Below are 17,123 nucleotides of genomic sequence, written 5' to 3' on the forward strand. Positions count from 1 at the left end.
ATGGGGACAGAGAGGAGTGAGCGATTGTTTTTAGCGCCTGCCGGCTACAGCTTCTCTGTGTCCCTCGAGGGTTTCTCTGGAACTGAAAGAGTACATTTGTTCTCTACTGTTGGTGCTGTACCAACCAGGGCACCATCAGTAGGTGCATCTTGTTAGTCTGAACTGTCTTCCTCTCTCAGTCTCCTCTCGGTATTCAGCACGGATCAAAAACAGATGGTGTGTGTTTATTTTAGCCAGTGCTGTGTCCCAATAAGTCTGTATGTGTGTGTGATGACTAAGTATGGCCATGAGACTCCTCCAGTTGACTTTGTTCCAGCTCTCACCAGCCTCCGGTGTTTGAGCAATACTGTCTGTGTGCTGGAGTAGGGAGGGTCAAGGCTATGGGTGTTTCCCATATCGATAGACAACAGCTTTTCCCCCCCAGATATAACAGAATTATTTTTTGGTTGAATAAAGGGAAGAATCAAAGGAGTTGGTGTAGAAATTAAGTCTGTGTGTAATCCAAGTGTATGTCTTTCTTCACTTTGAATATTTTCTGGAAATGTCTTTTTAAAAACTGATACTCACACCACCACACACACAACACAGATGTCCAGTACAGATGGTCATGGTAAGCCACCCAAACACTCCAGACCTCCAGTGTCCACACACGCGCAAACACATCATCTGTGAACTAACCAGAGCATGTAGGCCAACACTTAATGCACACGTCATGACGTCTTGGTTTTCAAAAAAAAAAACAGTCATGTCATTTTGTTTAATTACAAATTATTTTTATTATGCATATTTTCTTGTGGTTGTATGGCTTCATCATACATGTGAATAAGGTGGTTATGTAGACAGAGACTCCTGGAGCAGCTCTGTACCCTAAACTGCAGCTGGCCCAGAGACAATGGCACAACGCTGACTCTCACAATGGGGGCTGACACTGAAGCTAACAAAAACACACTCATACACTGGCACACTCACGCGTACTCACTGCCTCACACACACACAACTACTGAATCGCACACCCCCCCTCCCATAGCATCAACCAGTCAAGTATGGACACGAACGTTCTAGCAGAGATCATTTCACCTTCCCTGATAGACAACTATTGTATCGTTATAACATTACTATTCCAATACCAAATAGTACAGACTACATTCGCCTGGAATTTTTTCTGCATCTGCTCATGTTAAAAAATACTGAGATAGTCTGTTACCCCAGCTGTTGCAGGTCTCCCCATGATGATGAATATGGAAATACATACTTTACTAAAATCTGCTTTGACATGAATATCTTAGGGTAACAATCATATAAAAAGCATATGTTACAGTGGTGTCTACCTTATACATATTCATCCCATACTAAATTAGAATAATAATAATAATGGCATATTCAGTGAAATTGTGATTATCTCAATCTGCAATAATTTACTCACAAATATGGAGGACATGGAAAATGGGAATAGAGCAGATAGACGGACAAGCAGAGACAGAGAGTGCATAAACATTTTCCACTGGAGGAATGAATCTTGAGGAAATGGACATAGAACAAAATTCTGAAAGAGAGAATAGAATGTACAGAGGTGATAAGGCCACGTACAGAAAGGTATTCCTGAAGATTGTCCAGGAGAGGATGCTGCCCATATACAGTGCCTTCAGAAAGTATTCACCTGGACTTTACCCACATTTTGTTGCGTTACAGCCCGAATTTAAAAAGGATTCAATTGAGAATTTGTCACTGGCCTACACACTATAATGTCAAACTTATGTTTTTCAACATTTTTCTAAATGATTACAAAATGAAAGCTGAAATGCCTTTAGTCAATAAGTATTCAACCCCTTTGTTATTGCAAGCCTAAATAAATTCATGAGTAAACAAGTCACATTATAAGTTGCATGGACTCACTCAGTGTGCAATAATAGTGTTAAGCATTATTCTTTGCGTGACTACCTCATCTCTGTACCCCACACGTACAATTATCTGTTCGTTTCCTCAGTTGAGTAGTGAAGTTCAAACACACATTCAACCACAAACACCAGGGAGGTGTTCCTCGATCGACCATGGAGTTAAAAAAAAAAAAAAAGCCACATTGAATATCCCTTTTAGCATGGTTAAGTTATTAATCACACTTTGGAAGATGTATCAATACATTGAGTCATTACAAGGATAACTCAGTTGCCGGAGAAGAAGGAAACCACTCAGGGATTTCACCATGAGGCCAAGGGTGAGTTTGTGATTATAGAGTTTGTGATAGGAGAAAACTGAGGATGGATCAACAACATTGTAGTTACTCCCCAATAGTACCCAATTGACAGTTAAAAGAAGGAAGCCTGTACAGAATAAAAAATATTCCAAAACATGCATCCTGTTTGCAACAAGGCACTAAAGTAATACTGCAAAACATGTGTCAAAGCAATTTTTTTATATCCTATATCCTTATATCCTTTATATTTTATATCCTGAATACAAAGTGTTACGTTTGGGGCAAATCAAATACAACACATTGCTAAGTACCACTCTACATATTTTCAGGCATAGTGGTGGCTGCATCATGTTATTGGTATGCTTGTAATCATTAAGGATTGGGGAGTTTTTCAGGAAAAATAAAAAAATTGCGCTAAGCATAGGCAAAATCCTGGTTCAGTCTGCTTTCCACCAGACACTGGGACATTAATTCCCCTTTCAGTAGGACAATAACTTAAGACACAAGGCCACATCTAAACTGGAGTTGCTTACCAAAAAGACAGTGAATGTTCCTGAGTGGCTGAGTTACAGTTATGACTTCAATCTATTTGGAAAGATATGGCAAGACCTGAAAATGGATGTCTAGCAATGATCAACAACCAATTTGACAGAGCATAAAGATTTTTGAAAATAATAAAATGGTCAAATATCCAGGTATACAAAGCTCTTAGAGACTTACCCAGAAAGACTCACAGCTGTAATCGCTGCCAAAGGTGTTTCTACAAAGTATTGACTCAGGGATGTGAATACTTATGTAAATTAGATATTTCAGTATTTTATTTTCAATACATTTGCTAAACTTTCTAAAAACACGTTTTCACTTTGTCATTATGGGGAGTTGTGTGCAGATGGGTGAGATGATTATTTTTTGTTAAATCATTTTTGAATTCAGGCTGTAACAACAAAATGTGGAATAAGTCAAGGGGTATGAGTACTTTCTGAAGGTACTGTAAATCCTACTCAATTACTAGAATGGGGCTATAAAATTGCCTCTGAAATATATGTAAACAGAAAGCTGTGAGTGCTATTATGTGATACAATATCAGTACTTGTTGCATTTACAACTTGTCTAAGTCCCATTAACTGATTTGAGCCAGTGTATGGCTGTGAATTCACGATTTTTTGAATGGAATGTTGGCATATTGGCAGCTAATTTGACAAATTTATAGAATCATTTCTCTAAACCTGGCTGGCTAGCTAGCTAACACTGCTGATAAATTGCTTTATCACAGCACTGGCAAACCATGGTTCCAACTCCCTGACCAAGTCCCTGACCAACATGGCTGACCTTTGGATCATCATAAGAAGGTTCATGTCCATTCTAGTATTCTAACTCTATGATGCTGCGTCTGTCTCACCTCGCTAATGAAATGTTCAGTAGTACTTCTGGAAGAGTGAGGCGGAGAATCTGGTGAAATATAATGGCTATCCAACTCACCTTCGCCCAACCTTCAAACCCCATCCACTGCATTAAAGGGCTGCTCAGAAAAGCCTGAGCTACTTGTGTACGAGGGTGGGTGGTCTCTGCCGGTAAGGAGTGGAAGGTGGTAGGTTCTAGAATTATTCATTCTCCTCGTCTTGTGTTCTCATGTTCCATTGACTCCATCACGTTTGACATTGGACACAAGGAGAGCTCTTCAAACATTCATATAAACATTGGCGACAACAGCAATAGTAGTATAGTAACAACTATGATAACAATAATGGATAATAACCCTAATAGAAAAACAGGAAGAAATCTCAGTGTGTTTTGTTTGTTTTCACAAAGCCCTTTTGATTCTGACCCCACTCTCCTTGGTTGTCGGGAGTCTCGTCCTGATGATGTCACAGGTCCTAGTGCAATAATCCTCTTGTTCCAAGTCTCCAGACGTTGTCGTCATGAGTGTCCCCCTCCGATTACACTCACCCACCTCCATAACCCAGGCCCCCCTCACTGCATACGGTCGGGGTGGTGGAGGGGATATTGGAGGTAGGCTGCAGGGGGGGCAGAGAGGCCAGCGAGGGGGTTGAGGGAGAGGTGGATGGGTGTGGGAGGGGTGGGGGGGGCAGACATGGTAGGGCCTGGTGTGGCGGGGGAGTAGCAGTAGCGGAGGTAGCTAGCGGAGGGCGAGGGGGCGTAGGGGTAGAGCTCCAGGCCAGTGGAGGGGGTGGAGGTGTAGGGGGCGTAGGCTGAGCTATAGTCCAGATACGGGGAGGAGAGGGAGGCCTGAGAGGGGCTGAGGTGGGACTGGAGCAACAGGCTGGGCTGGAGGAAGGCCTGGGGGTACCCATACTGCTGGGCCAATCTGAAGAGACAAAGAAAATTATAGATACAAGTGTACAGTATGCGGTTATACATTAGGAATGTATGCACAGGCCTGAGGACAAACATACGGCTCAGCCATCGTGGAGAAAGAGGCACGTACACTACAGTATCCAGAGATGATGTACCACACCACTGTAATTACAGGGGACATACAGCACCCAGTATGCCCAGTGAATGACTGACATACGGCATTGAACACTCAGCTTTCGAATAGTGCTAGCTTTGGCATAGTATTACCCGAATACTGTATGTAAAGATTTACGTCAAGCACACACAATGTGTAGATCAGGATCCTTGTAAAATAATACCTTGGAATGTGAGATGGGCACGTGATCAAATGTTTCTGAATGTCAATCCCTTTCATCAGGGGGATTGTAACAACTGGGTTTTTATAATTGGCTATTTTAGTGGAGAGCTCTGTCTAATTACGTCCCTGGGAAGCAGAAAATAACACCTGAGGGAAAATGATTTCACCCCAATGCTCAATAGGTGGAGAGGAGAGACGGGGGGAGGGGAACGGGGGGAGACTATCTCCATGTCCAGAGGATATAGAGGGTAGAATACAGGCAACGAAGAGAAAGTAAAGGAGGGAAATGTAGGGGAATGAGGAGACTGCGAATAATAAAGGAGGGAGAGGGGAGAGAGAGAGAGAGAGAGCTCAGTTTGGATGGTATGCTGTTTTACAAGAGAGGCTCAGTTTGAGCCATTCTAAAGGCGACCGCATGCTTCCCAGCCGAGACAGTTCGGAAGGCGTTGTGCATATATTATGACGACATTTTGGACTTCGGTGAGGGTTTTTTCGGTTGTTCGAGCACACACAACTTTTGAGAGGCAAGCCGTCGGTAGACTAAGTCTAGACCCCTTCGTCGGTGATTGGTTAACAGTAGGGATTCTTCCATGAAGACTTTGCTGTCATTCAACGAGACATGCAACTCGTTCTGATGTAATTTTCTTGGGGGGGGGGGGGTAATACTTCGCCAAACATCTTAAGTTAGATGTCAAATTGTGTGACTAAGATCTCCTCCGCAAAAAGGTCAAAATTAATGACAGATGTCTTGAGTTATCGTAGATTAATTCAGACTATTTTGAGGAAGTGTATACTGCTACAGTGTCTCAAAGCGGACAAACAGTACTATTTCAGCTTTTTCTCATTTTTCAAGCGAATGCATTTTAAGGGAGTATGCGAGCACACTCGTTCGGTTCGCCTAGTCGACTTTGGCCAGCCGCCAGCCGAACTGAAGCACGCAGACACCGTAACACTGCCACTTCAGCAAAGGACAACACAACTTCACACATACACACACGGACACACACACACCCGCCCTCAAATCCTGCCTGCCTCCCCAGATGTGTGTTTGCAGTGACTGAGCCCTATAATCCCCCCCCCCCCCCAACCCCACCCTGTCTCTGTGTTTCAACAGGAAACACACCCCACCACACTGCACCCGGCCTCCTCCTTCCTCTCCTCCTTCAAAAAAAAGAACAGAATTTGAATAAAGTGCCAAATCTCACTTCTCTGTCAGCACCCTGCCTGGCGTCTGCCCTGCCAGCTAGCTGGACCAGATGGTGCCTCAGCGGCTGCCTTGCCAACTCTGGGTCCTACAGGCAGCCACTGGACCACATTCTGAGATCCCCCCCCCCACACACACACCTCTTCACAGCCACTCCTACCATTAGTCATTAGTCCCCTCTTAAACATCCATGTAAATACACCAAGCCTGGGGACAGAAGCTCTGTTTCTCTTGTTCTGTTTATCTTTGTTATTTGCCCTTTACAATAAGACGGACAGAGACACACATAGACAGAGACACACAGACAGAGACACACAGAGACAGAGACACAGAGACAACAGACAGACAGACACACAGACAGACAGACAGAGCAATATTTGAACCCCGGGCCAGAGAAACTCCTGGAGAGGTGGAGCTCCCCACAGAAGGAGCCCGACTCTATTAGCTCTGAGACAATGGTGCTTACTTACCGCCAAAATGATGAGTTTGGGTGGGGTTTTTTTGGGGGGGGGGGGTGCGCGTGTGTGTTTTGACAGAGTAGTCAAGACTTCACCAAGATAGATCAATCCACCCCATACCAAGTGACTTCCGCAAAAGATTAAGAAAGAGGAAGTCCTTCCCATTGTTGTGGCAGACAAGACAGCGACTTTATCATGATCAAACCCAGTAGAAGAGAGGGAGCACTTGTGCTTTAATTGTCCATTGGTTCTCTGAAGGAGACATTCAATCAGCCCACCATAATTCATTCACAGGCTCATCTGGGTCAGCCTCAATTCCCTTACCACTCAATATATCATTCAATAATTGAAAGCCGGCGGCTGCAATATTAATAGCCCTGTGAGCCATGGGGGTTTGACGGGCCTATCACAATCCCTGCTCCCACTGAACACAGAACACACACCCCAATCAGACTGGCCTCACAGAATAGGAAAGGATCATTTAGACTAATATAGTATAGCACTCATCAGAAACCATGGACAGCTCTGGTCATCTCCCTTCTGTCCAAACAAATGCCAGAAAGATGTTTTATTTCTGGGTCAAACTAAGTGTTCACAACTAAGTTAGTTGTGAAGTACACTGGGTGTACAAAACATGCACAAAAGCTCTTTCCATGACAGACTGACCAGGTGAATGCTATAATCCCTTATTGATGTCACCTGTTAAATCCACCTCAATCAGTGTAGACGAAGGGGAGGAGACGGGTTCAAGAGGGATTTTTAAGCAAGACAAAAGATTTAAGCGCCTTTGAAAGGGGTATGGTAGTAGGTGCCAGGCGCACCGGTTTGTGCCAAGAACTGCAACGCTGCTGAGTTTCACACTCGACAGTTTCCCATGTGTATCAAGAATGGTCGACCACTCAAAGGACATCCAGCCAACTTGACAGAAGTGTAGGAAGCGTTGGAGTCAACATGGGCCAACATCCCTGTGGAACGCTTTCGACACCTTGTAGAGTCCATGCCCAGACAAATTGAGGCTGTTCTGAGGGCAAAAGGGTGTGCAACAAAATATTAGTAAGGTGTTCCTAATGTTTTGTCCGCTCATTGTAGATCACTAATAACTTTCGTACGGAATATTAAGAACTAGCCTGCCACTTACCAGTATGAGTGAGTTGACTGAAACGGTGTCAACAGTGCTCTTTCCCACAGACACACAAACAAGCACACGCACATCCCATGCCACTGAGACTGTTCACCCATCCATCACACCCTGACTCACAGGCCAACCCCTCACTTCTCTACTCAGCCTGTTTTCACAACACACTCGTTCCCTGGAAGTGTGTGTGTGTAAGGAGGTGTTGTAATGGTTTGACTAGTAGCGCATCGGCCTGTGTAGGTCAACCATGGCCGAGAGAGTGAGATGAAGGAAAGATACAGAGGGGGAGGAAAGAGAGAGAGAGAGAAAAAAAGAGAGAGAAAGAGAGAGAAAGAGAGAAAAAGAGAGAAAAAGAGAGAGAGAAAAAGAGAGAGAGAAAAAGAGAGAAAAAGAGAGAAAGAGAGAGAAAGAGAGAGAGAGAGAAAGAGAGAGAAAGAGAGAGAAAGAGAGAGAAAGAGAGAGAAAGAGAAAGAGAGAGAAAGAGAGAGAGAGAGAGAGAGAAAAAGAGAGAGAGAAAAAGAGAGAGAGAAAAAGAGAGAGAGAAAGAGAGAGAGAGAGAAAGAGAGAGAGAGAGAAAAAGAGAGAGAGAAAGAGAGAGAGAGAGAGAAAGAGAGAGAAAGAGAGAAAAAGAGAAAGAGAGAAAAAGAGAAAGAGAGAAAAAGAGAGAGCGAGAGATGAAGGAAAGATACTGAGGGGGAGGAAGAGAGAGAGAGAGAGAGAGAGAGAGAGAGAGAGAGAGAGAGAGAGAGAGAGAGAGATACAGAGGGGGAGGGAGAGAAAGAGAGCCATAAGCAGGCTAAGAATATCCCCATGTCCAAATGTATCCATGTTAGGAAACAGCAGCAGGCTCGCCAGTTAAGTGAAGCAAGCCAGTGTCTGGATATTCTCACTGAGTTGTGTTCTCTTGTAACTGATGCTAGCACAGCTGGATGAGGGGTCATTCTCAGACTCTATGAGACCACTGGGACTGTCAGCTACAACATGTGCTGAACACACAACTAGACAGATTGGCAAGAGGAAAAGGTGAAAGGAAGAGATTAGGGGAAGAGGCCGACAGAGACTGAGAGAGTGATTCCTTCTTACCCATACTGCCTCTGGATCAGGGCGGGATGGACCTGCTGCACACCGATGGAGACACCTGTGTGGCAGAGAGAACCCAGCAGGGTCAGAGACCATCAGATACTATATAAAACAACAGACATCATCTGAGCTACTGGGAGGACAAGACGGAAATCATACCAGGACAGACAGACATACAGAGCTTGCATAAGGGACAGTCTGGAGGAAGAGATCCTACCACTCATTTACTTTTCATCTCTCTGTCCTTCCGTCTTTCCCTCCTTTGGTGAGCTGAACAGACTCTGGCACTGTTTAAATAAGCGAAACCGAGAATCTACGGGGACACTGATGAGAAACAACACACACTCGCTGACACGTTCACACACATGCTGCTCTGACCTCATTGACTCCTGAGTTCACCATGAATGTGACGATAGGAGACTCATCTCTCCTTGCTTCTTTCTATTGCTCTCTCCCTCTCCCTCAATATCTCACTACCTTCAGACTCCCTTTTCTCTCACAAACACTTAATGTTCCTCTGACTCTCTCACAGACACACCCCCAGACCCCCCCCCCCCCCCCCCCCCCCCCCCAACGGTAATGTTCTGTTTATCATGACTCCCTGGGTGAGTTGAGTCACACAGGACAAGGAAGTCAGATCTGCTGTTATTTCCCCCCCCCCCCCTCTCTCATTATCACCACCACACACACACCCACACACAGACTCTCTCGTCTCACACAAAATAACAAAATACCATGCTCTGACATATCTCATCAGCTGCATGTTTGGAGTGTAACACATAGCAACAACACCCCAACAGAGGTACAGTATACTGCTGTGCGTCATTCACACATATGCTACATCTAAAAATGACATGCCTGTCATCTATATGGTGGTGCACTAGATTTTATCCCTGTATTTTCTCCACAGGCTGAGAGAAGAGTGAGTGTGTGGAGTCTGAATGGGGAAAAAGAGGCTGGTGGTTAACAGGCTGGTGGTTAACAGGCTGGTAGTTAACACTATGAGCCTGACCACATGGCCCCCTCAGGGAGAAGCTGTGTGTGTCACCAAGTGTGTTGTCTGTGTACCGTATAATCTAGAGGAATGTAGCTATAATAGTAGTCAACAGTGTGTCATCTGCTGCGCTCACCTGTATGTCTGTGTATGAGAGGAAGAGTGTGTGTGTGTGTGTGTGTGTGTGTAACACCTGTCTGTGTATGAGAGAAAGAGTGTGTGTGTGTGTGTGTGTAACACCTGTCTGTGGGCTGCGGGGCTTGGCTCCCAGGTAGGCCAGGTTGATGTTAGCCTTCCTACCGTCGATGATGGGGTTGGGGTCTTTACATGCCCGCTCTGCCGCCCCCCTGTCCATCATAGTCACCTGACAGGAAGAGGAAAGAACACACAGGTTTGGGATTCAGGAAGTGATCAATCCAGGAACTCGTATCTCACCAATAAATCCCTGTAATCCCAGTAAAGCGTATCAGGTTTCATACTGTACTGTTTGAGCTCCAGTAGATAGTAAGATCCTGTGTGGTTATGACATAGTGTGTGATGGTAAAGTATGAAACAGAGGATTTCAGGGCTGAGCCGTCTGCTGCTGTGGGGGAGGAAGTCTCTCGGGTTAGGGGGCACCGGCATCCTGACCTATCACAGGGAATGGTGGGAGTCTGGGTATGCAGGGAGGGGATCCTTCAATTCTATCATTATTTTACTAACAAGGGGATGCTAAATAAGAGCAATCAGTAACATGGTACATCGAAACACACACACACACACACACACACACACACACACACACACACACACACTGCCTCTGTTACAGTAAGAGTAGTCCCAAACTCTGCTAATAAATGAGGCGAAGTGAACTGAAACATGACATTAGTAACAGTTCAGGGCACCACGGCACTTCGTTCTTTTTGTTGCTTTTATTTCAAAGCATCATACTCTGGAGTCCTATGCGAACACTGTGCTCTGGACGGGTTGATTGCTGTGTTTCTGAAGGCTGCCTGCCGGGGGAATTCGACTGCTATGGGAAGTCAGGGTTGAAACGGGCAGACTGTCCGGCCCTGGGCCAGAGACAGAACACGCACTGGTTGGCTGGCTAAACTCATCAACATGAGTATGAACAGGCAGGTAGGGAAAATATGCATTGCTTTAACTCCCCTCATCTCGCTCTTGTCTTGTTATCTATCTCTCTCGCCGACACTCTCCCTTCCCCCCCTTTTCTCATAACCATACACAGCTTGACAAGGGGGGGGGGGGGGTGTCTGTGTGTGGAAGGAAGTCAAAAAGAAACTGCAGCCTTATCGCAGAGCGCCAACACGTCACACCTCTGTGACCAGGGGATTACCTTCCAACACACAACACATAGCCTCCCCCAGAGAGGGAGGGAGGGACAGAGAGCATTGAGCTATAAATGGGGAGGGGGGGGACAGAGAGAGAGAAAGGGAGAAGGAGGGGAACAAAGGGACAGAGACTGCACGAAAAACAGTACAAACAGAAGCTCCTCAGGGACAATCCAGAGACCCTATTTGTGGACGATTACAAGACTGGGAACGTAAACAACTGTTATAAGAGCACACTACCCCTCTGTCAGAGGCAGAGGGTGGAAAATCGGAATAGTGAAACAAAGGAGGACCCTGAAACTGAGACAGCCTGGAACAGTGGCCGTGCAGGACAACATCAAACACTTCCAACAGGACTTTTACAGAATCAAAGAGAGAGCACAGCAGGAGAAGTTCTGTTGGTGACGACTCCTCCACCCAAAGTGACCCCCCCCCCCCCCACACACACACACACAAACGAGCAACCCCACGAGTAGGCTTTTGGCCTAAAGAGAAGGAACCCAGACTTCACCAAAGAAATCAGAAACACAGACATTGTCATCCTGCAAGAAATATGGTATAGAGGAGAAGGACCCACTGGTTGCCCTCTAGGTTACAGAGAGCTGTTATTCACATCCACCAAACTACCAGGTGTGAAACAGGGAATAGACAGAGAACAGTATATTTGACCTACAGTATCAGCTAACATATCAAATTGTAAAAAGAAATCTAGCAGAAAACCTAAGAAAACTAACAATAAGAAATGGTTTGATGAAAAATGCAAAACCAGAATTAAGAAACCCATCCAACCAAAAATACAAGAGACCCAGAAAACCAGAATCTACATCTTCCCTAAAACAGAACCGAAATACGCTAAGAAAAAACAGAAGGAACAGCATGTCAGAAAACAGCTCAATGTGAATGTATAGAATCAAATCACTTCTGGGAAAATTGGGACACATGAAACAAACACAAAGAGCTACAGTATGTAAAGCAGACAGGCATCGAGGCATTCAGTTAGTGTACGCACGATTGAACGTCAGAACGGGCAAAACTAGTAACCCTATGCGTCGTCGAGCGTGGTATGATCGTCAGTGCCAGGTGCGCCAGATCCAGAATCTCAGAAACAGCTTGTCTACCTGGGCTTTTCACGCACGACAGTGTCCAGGGTTTACCGGGAATGGAGTGACAAACAAAAAACATCCAGTCAGTGGCAGTCCTGTGGACGAAAACAGCTCGTTGATGAGAGAGGTTGAAGGAGAATGGGAAGATTCTTGTAAGCTAAAAGGCGGCCCACGAACAGAAAAATGTGGTGTGCAGAATGGCATCTCGGAGAACACAACTCCTGGATCCTTGTCAAGGATGGGCTATTGCAGCAAGCGACCACACCGGGTTCCACTGCTATCAGCTAAAAACAAGGGGCTCCAGTGGGCACACAATCACCAACAGGGCCTACAACAGCACCTAGATCTTCTCCACAGATTGTTAGACTTGGGCCATGACAGTAAATCAGTAAGACAAAAATGATGGTGTTCCAAAAAGAGGTCCAGTTGCCAGCACAACAAATACAAATTCTATCTAGACACCGTTGCCCTAGAGCACACAAAGAATTATACCTACCTCGGCCTAAACCACAAGGCTGTGAACGATCTAAGAGACAAGGCAAGAAGGGCTTTCTATGCCATCAAAAGGAACATAAAACCCGACATCCCGAGAATCTGCTTAAAAATAATTCAAATCAGTTATAGAACCCATTGCTCTCTATGGCTGTGAGGTTTGGGGTCCGTTACAGAATAACGCCTCACCGAAGGGGAGCATCAGGGAGTTTTTTGTGAGTCTAGGTGACGTCGGGTCCGGCTGCCGCAATCGGGGATGCCTCAGCAGGCAAGTCAGGCTTCCATGCCTCAGCTGGCTCATCAGGTTCACAAGACTTGGTTGGTTCGGCAGGCTCCAATGATTCGGCTGCTTCGTCAGGCTCCAATGGCCCGGTCGGCTTGTCAGGCTCCAACGCCTCAGCCGGCTCCCGCGCCTCAGCAGAAGAGACTGGCCCACTCCTGGTCCTTGGGACAGTCCCTCTGGTCGGCGTCCTGCGGTTGGAGCCGCGCGTTAGGGAGGTGGTACTGTCACATATATTCCCTCTCCGGCACTCGAGGTTGTCAGGCTGCTTAATATTACGCACACCTGTCACCATCATTACGCGCATCATCAGACTCACCTGGATTCAATCACCTGCCTGATTACCTTCCCTATATATATATATATATATATATATATATTATATATATATATATATATATATATATATATATATATATATATATATATATATATATATATATATATATATATAGGGAAGGTAATCAGGCAGGTGATTGAATCCATATATATCCATATATATATATGTCATTCTCTTTGGTTCTTTCCCTAGACATTATTGTTTCTGTTCCGTTGTTTCATGTCTGTATGCTACTCGTGTTTCTTGTTTTGTCCATGTTTATTTATTAAATGATTCACTCCCTGAACTTGCTTCCTGACTCCCAGCGTATACGTTACACTGGGGCTCTATTCATAAACACAAACCACAGAACCCCAGGACAGCAACACAATTCGACCCAACCAAATTATGAGAAAGCAAAAATATTACTATTTGACACACTGGAAAGAATCAACAAAAACAAAAAAACATAGCAAACTGGATGCTATCTGGCCCTAAACAGAGAATACACAGTAGCAGAATACCTGACCACTGTTACTGACCCAAACTTAAGAAAAGCATAGTGAGCATAGCCTTGCTATTGAGAGAGGTTGCCATAGCCTTTCTTCTCTCGAGAGCCAGGTCTGCCAATGTGCCCACTGCCACAAAATGAGGTGGAAACTGAGCTGCACTTCCTTACCTCCTGCCAAAGATAGGCCCATATTAGAGACACATATTCCCCACAGATCACACAGACCCACAAAGAATTTGAAAACAAATCAAACATTGATAAACTCCCTTATCTGTTAGGTGAAATACCGCAATTGCAATGTGCAATCATAGCAGCAAAATGTGACCCGTTGCGATGAAAACAGGGCAACCAGTGGAACACAAACAAAATTGTAAATACAACCAATAATTTTCTGTTTACTTATCTTCCCCTACTATTCGTATTACAACTATTTTTTTTACACATTGTTAAAAACACTGTTCTGAAGTGCGTAAATAAACTTGCGTGCAAATTAGTGTGAAATATCTCAGAGCGAGTAAAACCCTCACGCTTGGTCATCTCACATTGTTTCAGCTCATATTCATTATGCATATATATTTGATGTTGTTAATCATTGTGTGTGTATTTCTCTGTGTATGAGAGGAAGTGTGTGTGTGTGTGTGTGATTGGAGAGGGAGCGGGTTGTTGTTCAGGACTCGGAGATAATTGATGTTACACTTTGTAAGAAATAATCTACTCATGATAAAACATGGTGACTGCAACACCACACATCTTTGTTGGCCGAACAAAGTGTGTAACACCGAGTTAATTAAGAACCCGCGCTCTTTGCTTTGCAGATTACACAAGCACCTTCAGCCCAATACACAAGGGAGTGTCAACAACACATTTACAGATCCATACAGAACATGTCAAGGAAACGTACTGGTTTACAGTTGGTTGTGGGAAACGTACAGTGGGCCCAGCCTACCCAGTAAAACATAACTGAAACTTACCTCACTTTCAATATGTTCTCAATTCAAGGTGGTTGGGTAAGCATTACAGTGGCCTAATTCAAGGTGGCTAGGGGAGCAGTTTGTGAAAGTATCCCGTGATAGAATTTCTCATCTGGGTGTACTTATCTGTCACAAGGCACTTTCATCATTGGTTACGATGTAGTAACTTTGTTATAAAGGCGTTGGTAATATAAAGTGTCATCAACATAAAATGCAGTGTACTATGAAATTAAGTAGTATTAGTGAATCTACATGATACCACTGAGTTTTGACACCAAAGGCAACAAAATAATGTGCGCTCAAAATAACTGGCAGTTTCCTACGCGCTCTGTAGCGCACTACTCACACATTTTCTCACACGTTACAGTAGTCCACTTCCTGTAACCTACAATACGCTACATTTACAGTCAAATTAAATGGTTTCTAAACAAAGACAATGGGCAGAAAATAACAGCAGACAGTCAGCCTGACATGCGTTCTGTCCCGCCAAAAGGAAGGTTATGGAGAATTTGGAAGGGAGTATTGCACAGCGTGTTAGATGAAGTACGATACACTTACAAAGCCGTATCCTCGGGATTTCCCGGTTTGTCTGTCCGTTATCACAACGGCCTCGTCAATATCCCCGAACGTCTCGAAGTATTTTCGAAGGGATGCATTGTTGGTATGATAAGGTAAACCACCGACAAAGATCTTAGTGAAAGCAGTGTCATTCTGAATAGTGGGATGCATTGTCTCCAGACCTCCGTTAACAAATTGATGGAAAAGCATTTGTCCGTTGCGTCCGAATGGAAAAACTAAACCGTCTATGGGGAAAACCACAATATAAAGAGTCACATGTGGTATATCAAAGTTCTAAACAACACGACTGGTGCTGGAGAGATGGAAGCTTTAAATGCGCAATGGTTTGGTTTTCAAGCGCGCAATCAGGCTTGATTCGTCCAGTCTGTATCGATGCAAAATGACTTCTTTATTCCATGCTTTGAGTTATATCGAAGCAGGGCGACCAATGTACGGGCTACACTCCAGGTTCTTCTTGACAGGTGTCTTGAATACTCCTTCGAAACATCTCACGAGAGGAAAAAAACATTTATACCAGGGGAGTTTCAGACACGCCCACTCCCATTTTGGCCAATACATAAGCGAAGCAACGCCCCCTGTGAACTTTATATGTGACGATTTCCGCTGCCCACGCCCTCCCAGCTGCACCCTTACGTTCTCCTACACCTGTCTTTGTCTTTTGAAGACACAAAGAACACCGTTTTATGCTGCAATGAATCCACATAAACATACTTAACCGTGAGCAATAGGTCATTTTAACGTGTAGGCTAGTAGCCTAGGCTTTGATTTGACTAATTTATGAGTTTTCAGCCTTTCGGACTATGTCGAGTTATAAGACATACGACTACCGGATAATAGCATATTCCAAGAATTCAAACGGTGTGGATGTTGTTCCAAGTAACATGGAAACTGGCGCCCAACTTCATGCGACTGGTTTATTCTGAGTTGCTGTCATTTTATAAGTTCCAGGTTGCTGACCATAAAACATCACCTTCACTTTTGATTAAGGGCTACAGCAAGCGCAAAAGGCTTGGCTAGAGACAGTAGCGCACATAAAACGGCAGTTGAGGTGAGAGGAAATTGAGATAATTAAAGACAAAAGCGCACGCCAGGGGTGACCATTCACAGGAAAGACAAGATAAAAGGTTGTAATGTTGAGGCGACCATGTATTCTCTCCCTCTCAATTCAATTCAAAGGGCTTTATTGGCATGGGAAACATATGTTTACATTGCCAAAGCAAGTGGAATGGATAAACCGAAGTGAAATAAACAACCGGAAATTAACAGTAAACATTACACTCACAAAAGTAGCAAAGGTATAGAGAGAGACATTACACATATCATATTATGGCTATTTACAGTGCTGTAACAATGTGCAAATAGTTGAAGTGCAAAAAGGAAAATAGATAGTCATAAATATGGGATGTATTTACAATGATTGTTTTTCACTGGTTGCTCGTCTTGTGGCAACAGGTCACACATCTTGCTGCTGTGGTGGCACACTGTGGTATTTCATCTAATAGATATGGGAGTTTATCAAAATTGGATTTGTTTTTGAATTTTTTGTGTGTCTGTGTAATCTGAGGAAAATATGTGTCTCTAATATGGTCATACATTTGACAGGAGGTTAGGAAGTGCAGCTCAGTTTCCACCTCATTTTGTGGGCAGTGAGCACATCGCCTGTCTTCTCTTGAGTCAGGTCTGTCTACAGCGCTCTCTCTCAATAGCGAGGCTGTGCTCACGGAGTCTGTACATAGTCAAAGCTTTCCTTCATTTTGGGTCAGTCACAGTGGTCAGGTACTCTGCAACTATGTACTGTATTTAGGGCCAAATAGCATTCCAA

General features: G+C 44.4%; 1 protein-coding gene across 1 annotated transcript; it reads right to left on the reverse strand.

Moving 5' to 3' along the window:
• Window positions 1-751: 751 nt before the first annotated feature.
• Window positions 752-15,816, reverse strand: LOC129830373 (RNA-binding protein 38-like). The gene is made up of 4 exons (XM_055892903.1): window positions 15,281-15,816; window positions 9,956-10,079; window positions 8,725-8,779; window positions 752-4,517 (listed from the first exon to the last, which is right to left on the reverse strand). Exons 1-4 carry the CDS (start codon window positions 15,488-15,490, stop codon window positions 4,163-4,165), a joined length of 744 nt encoding a protein of 247 aa, XP_055748878.1. The 5' UTR covers window positions 15,491-15,816; the 3' UTR covers window positions 752-4,162.
• Between the last annotated feature and the right edge of the window lie 1,307 nt (window positions 15,817-17,123).

Source organism: Salvelinus fontinalis, chromosome 31 (assembly GCF_029448725.1).
Source record: "Salvelinus fontinalis isolate EN_2023a chromosome 31, ASM2944872v1, whole genome shotgun sequence".
Taxonomy (NCBI): Eukaryota; Metazoa; Chordata; class Actinopteri; order Salmoniformes; family Salmonidae; genus Salvelinus; species Salvelinus fontinalis.

What these genes read in the sequence shown, in the direction of transcription:
- LOC129830373 (XM_055892903.1), bottom strand. Translation starts at nt 15,490, where the DNA reads ATGCTTTTCCATCAATTTGTTAACGGAGGTCTGGAGACAATGCATCCC. An exon ending in AATCCCGAGGATACGGCTTT is followed by an intron (nt 10,080 to 15,280) that starts GTAAGTGTATCG and finishes TCTTCCTGTCAG; the next exon opens with GTGACTATGATGGACAGGGG. An exon ending in GCCCCGCAGCCCACAGACAG is followed by an intron (nt 8,780 to 9,955) that starts GTGTTACACACA and finishes TCTGCCACACAG; the next exon opens with GTGTCTCCATCGGTGTGCAG.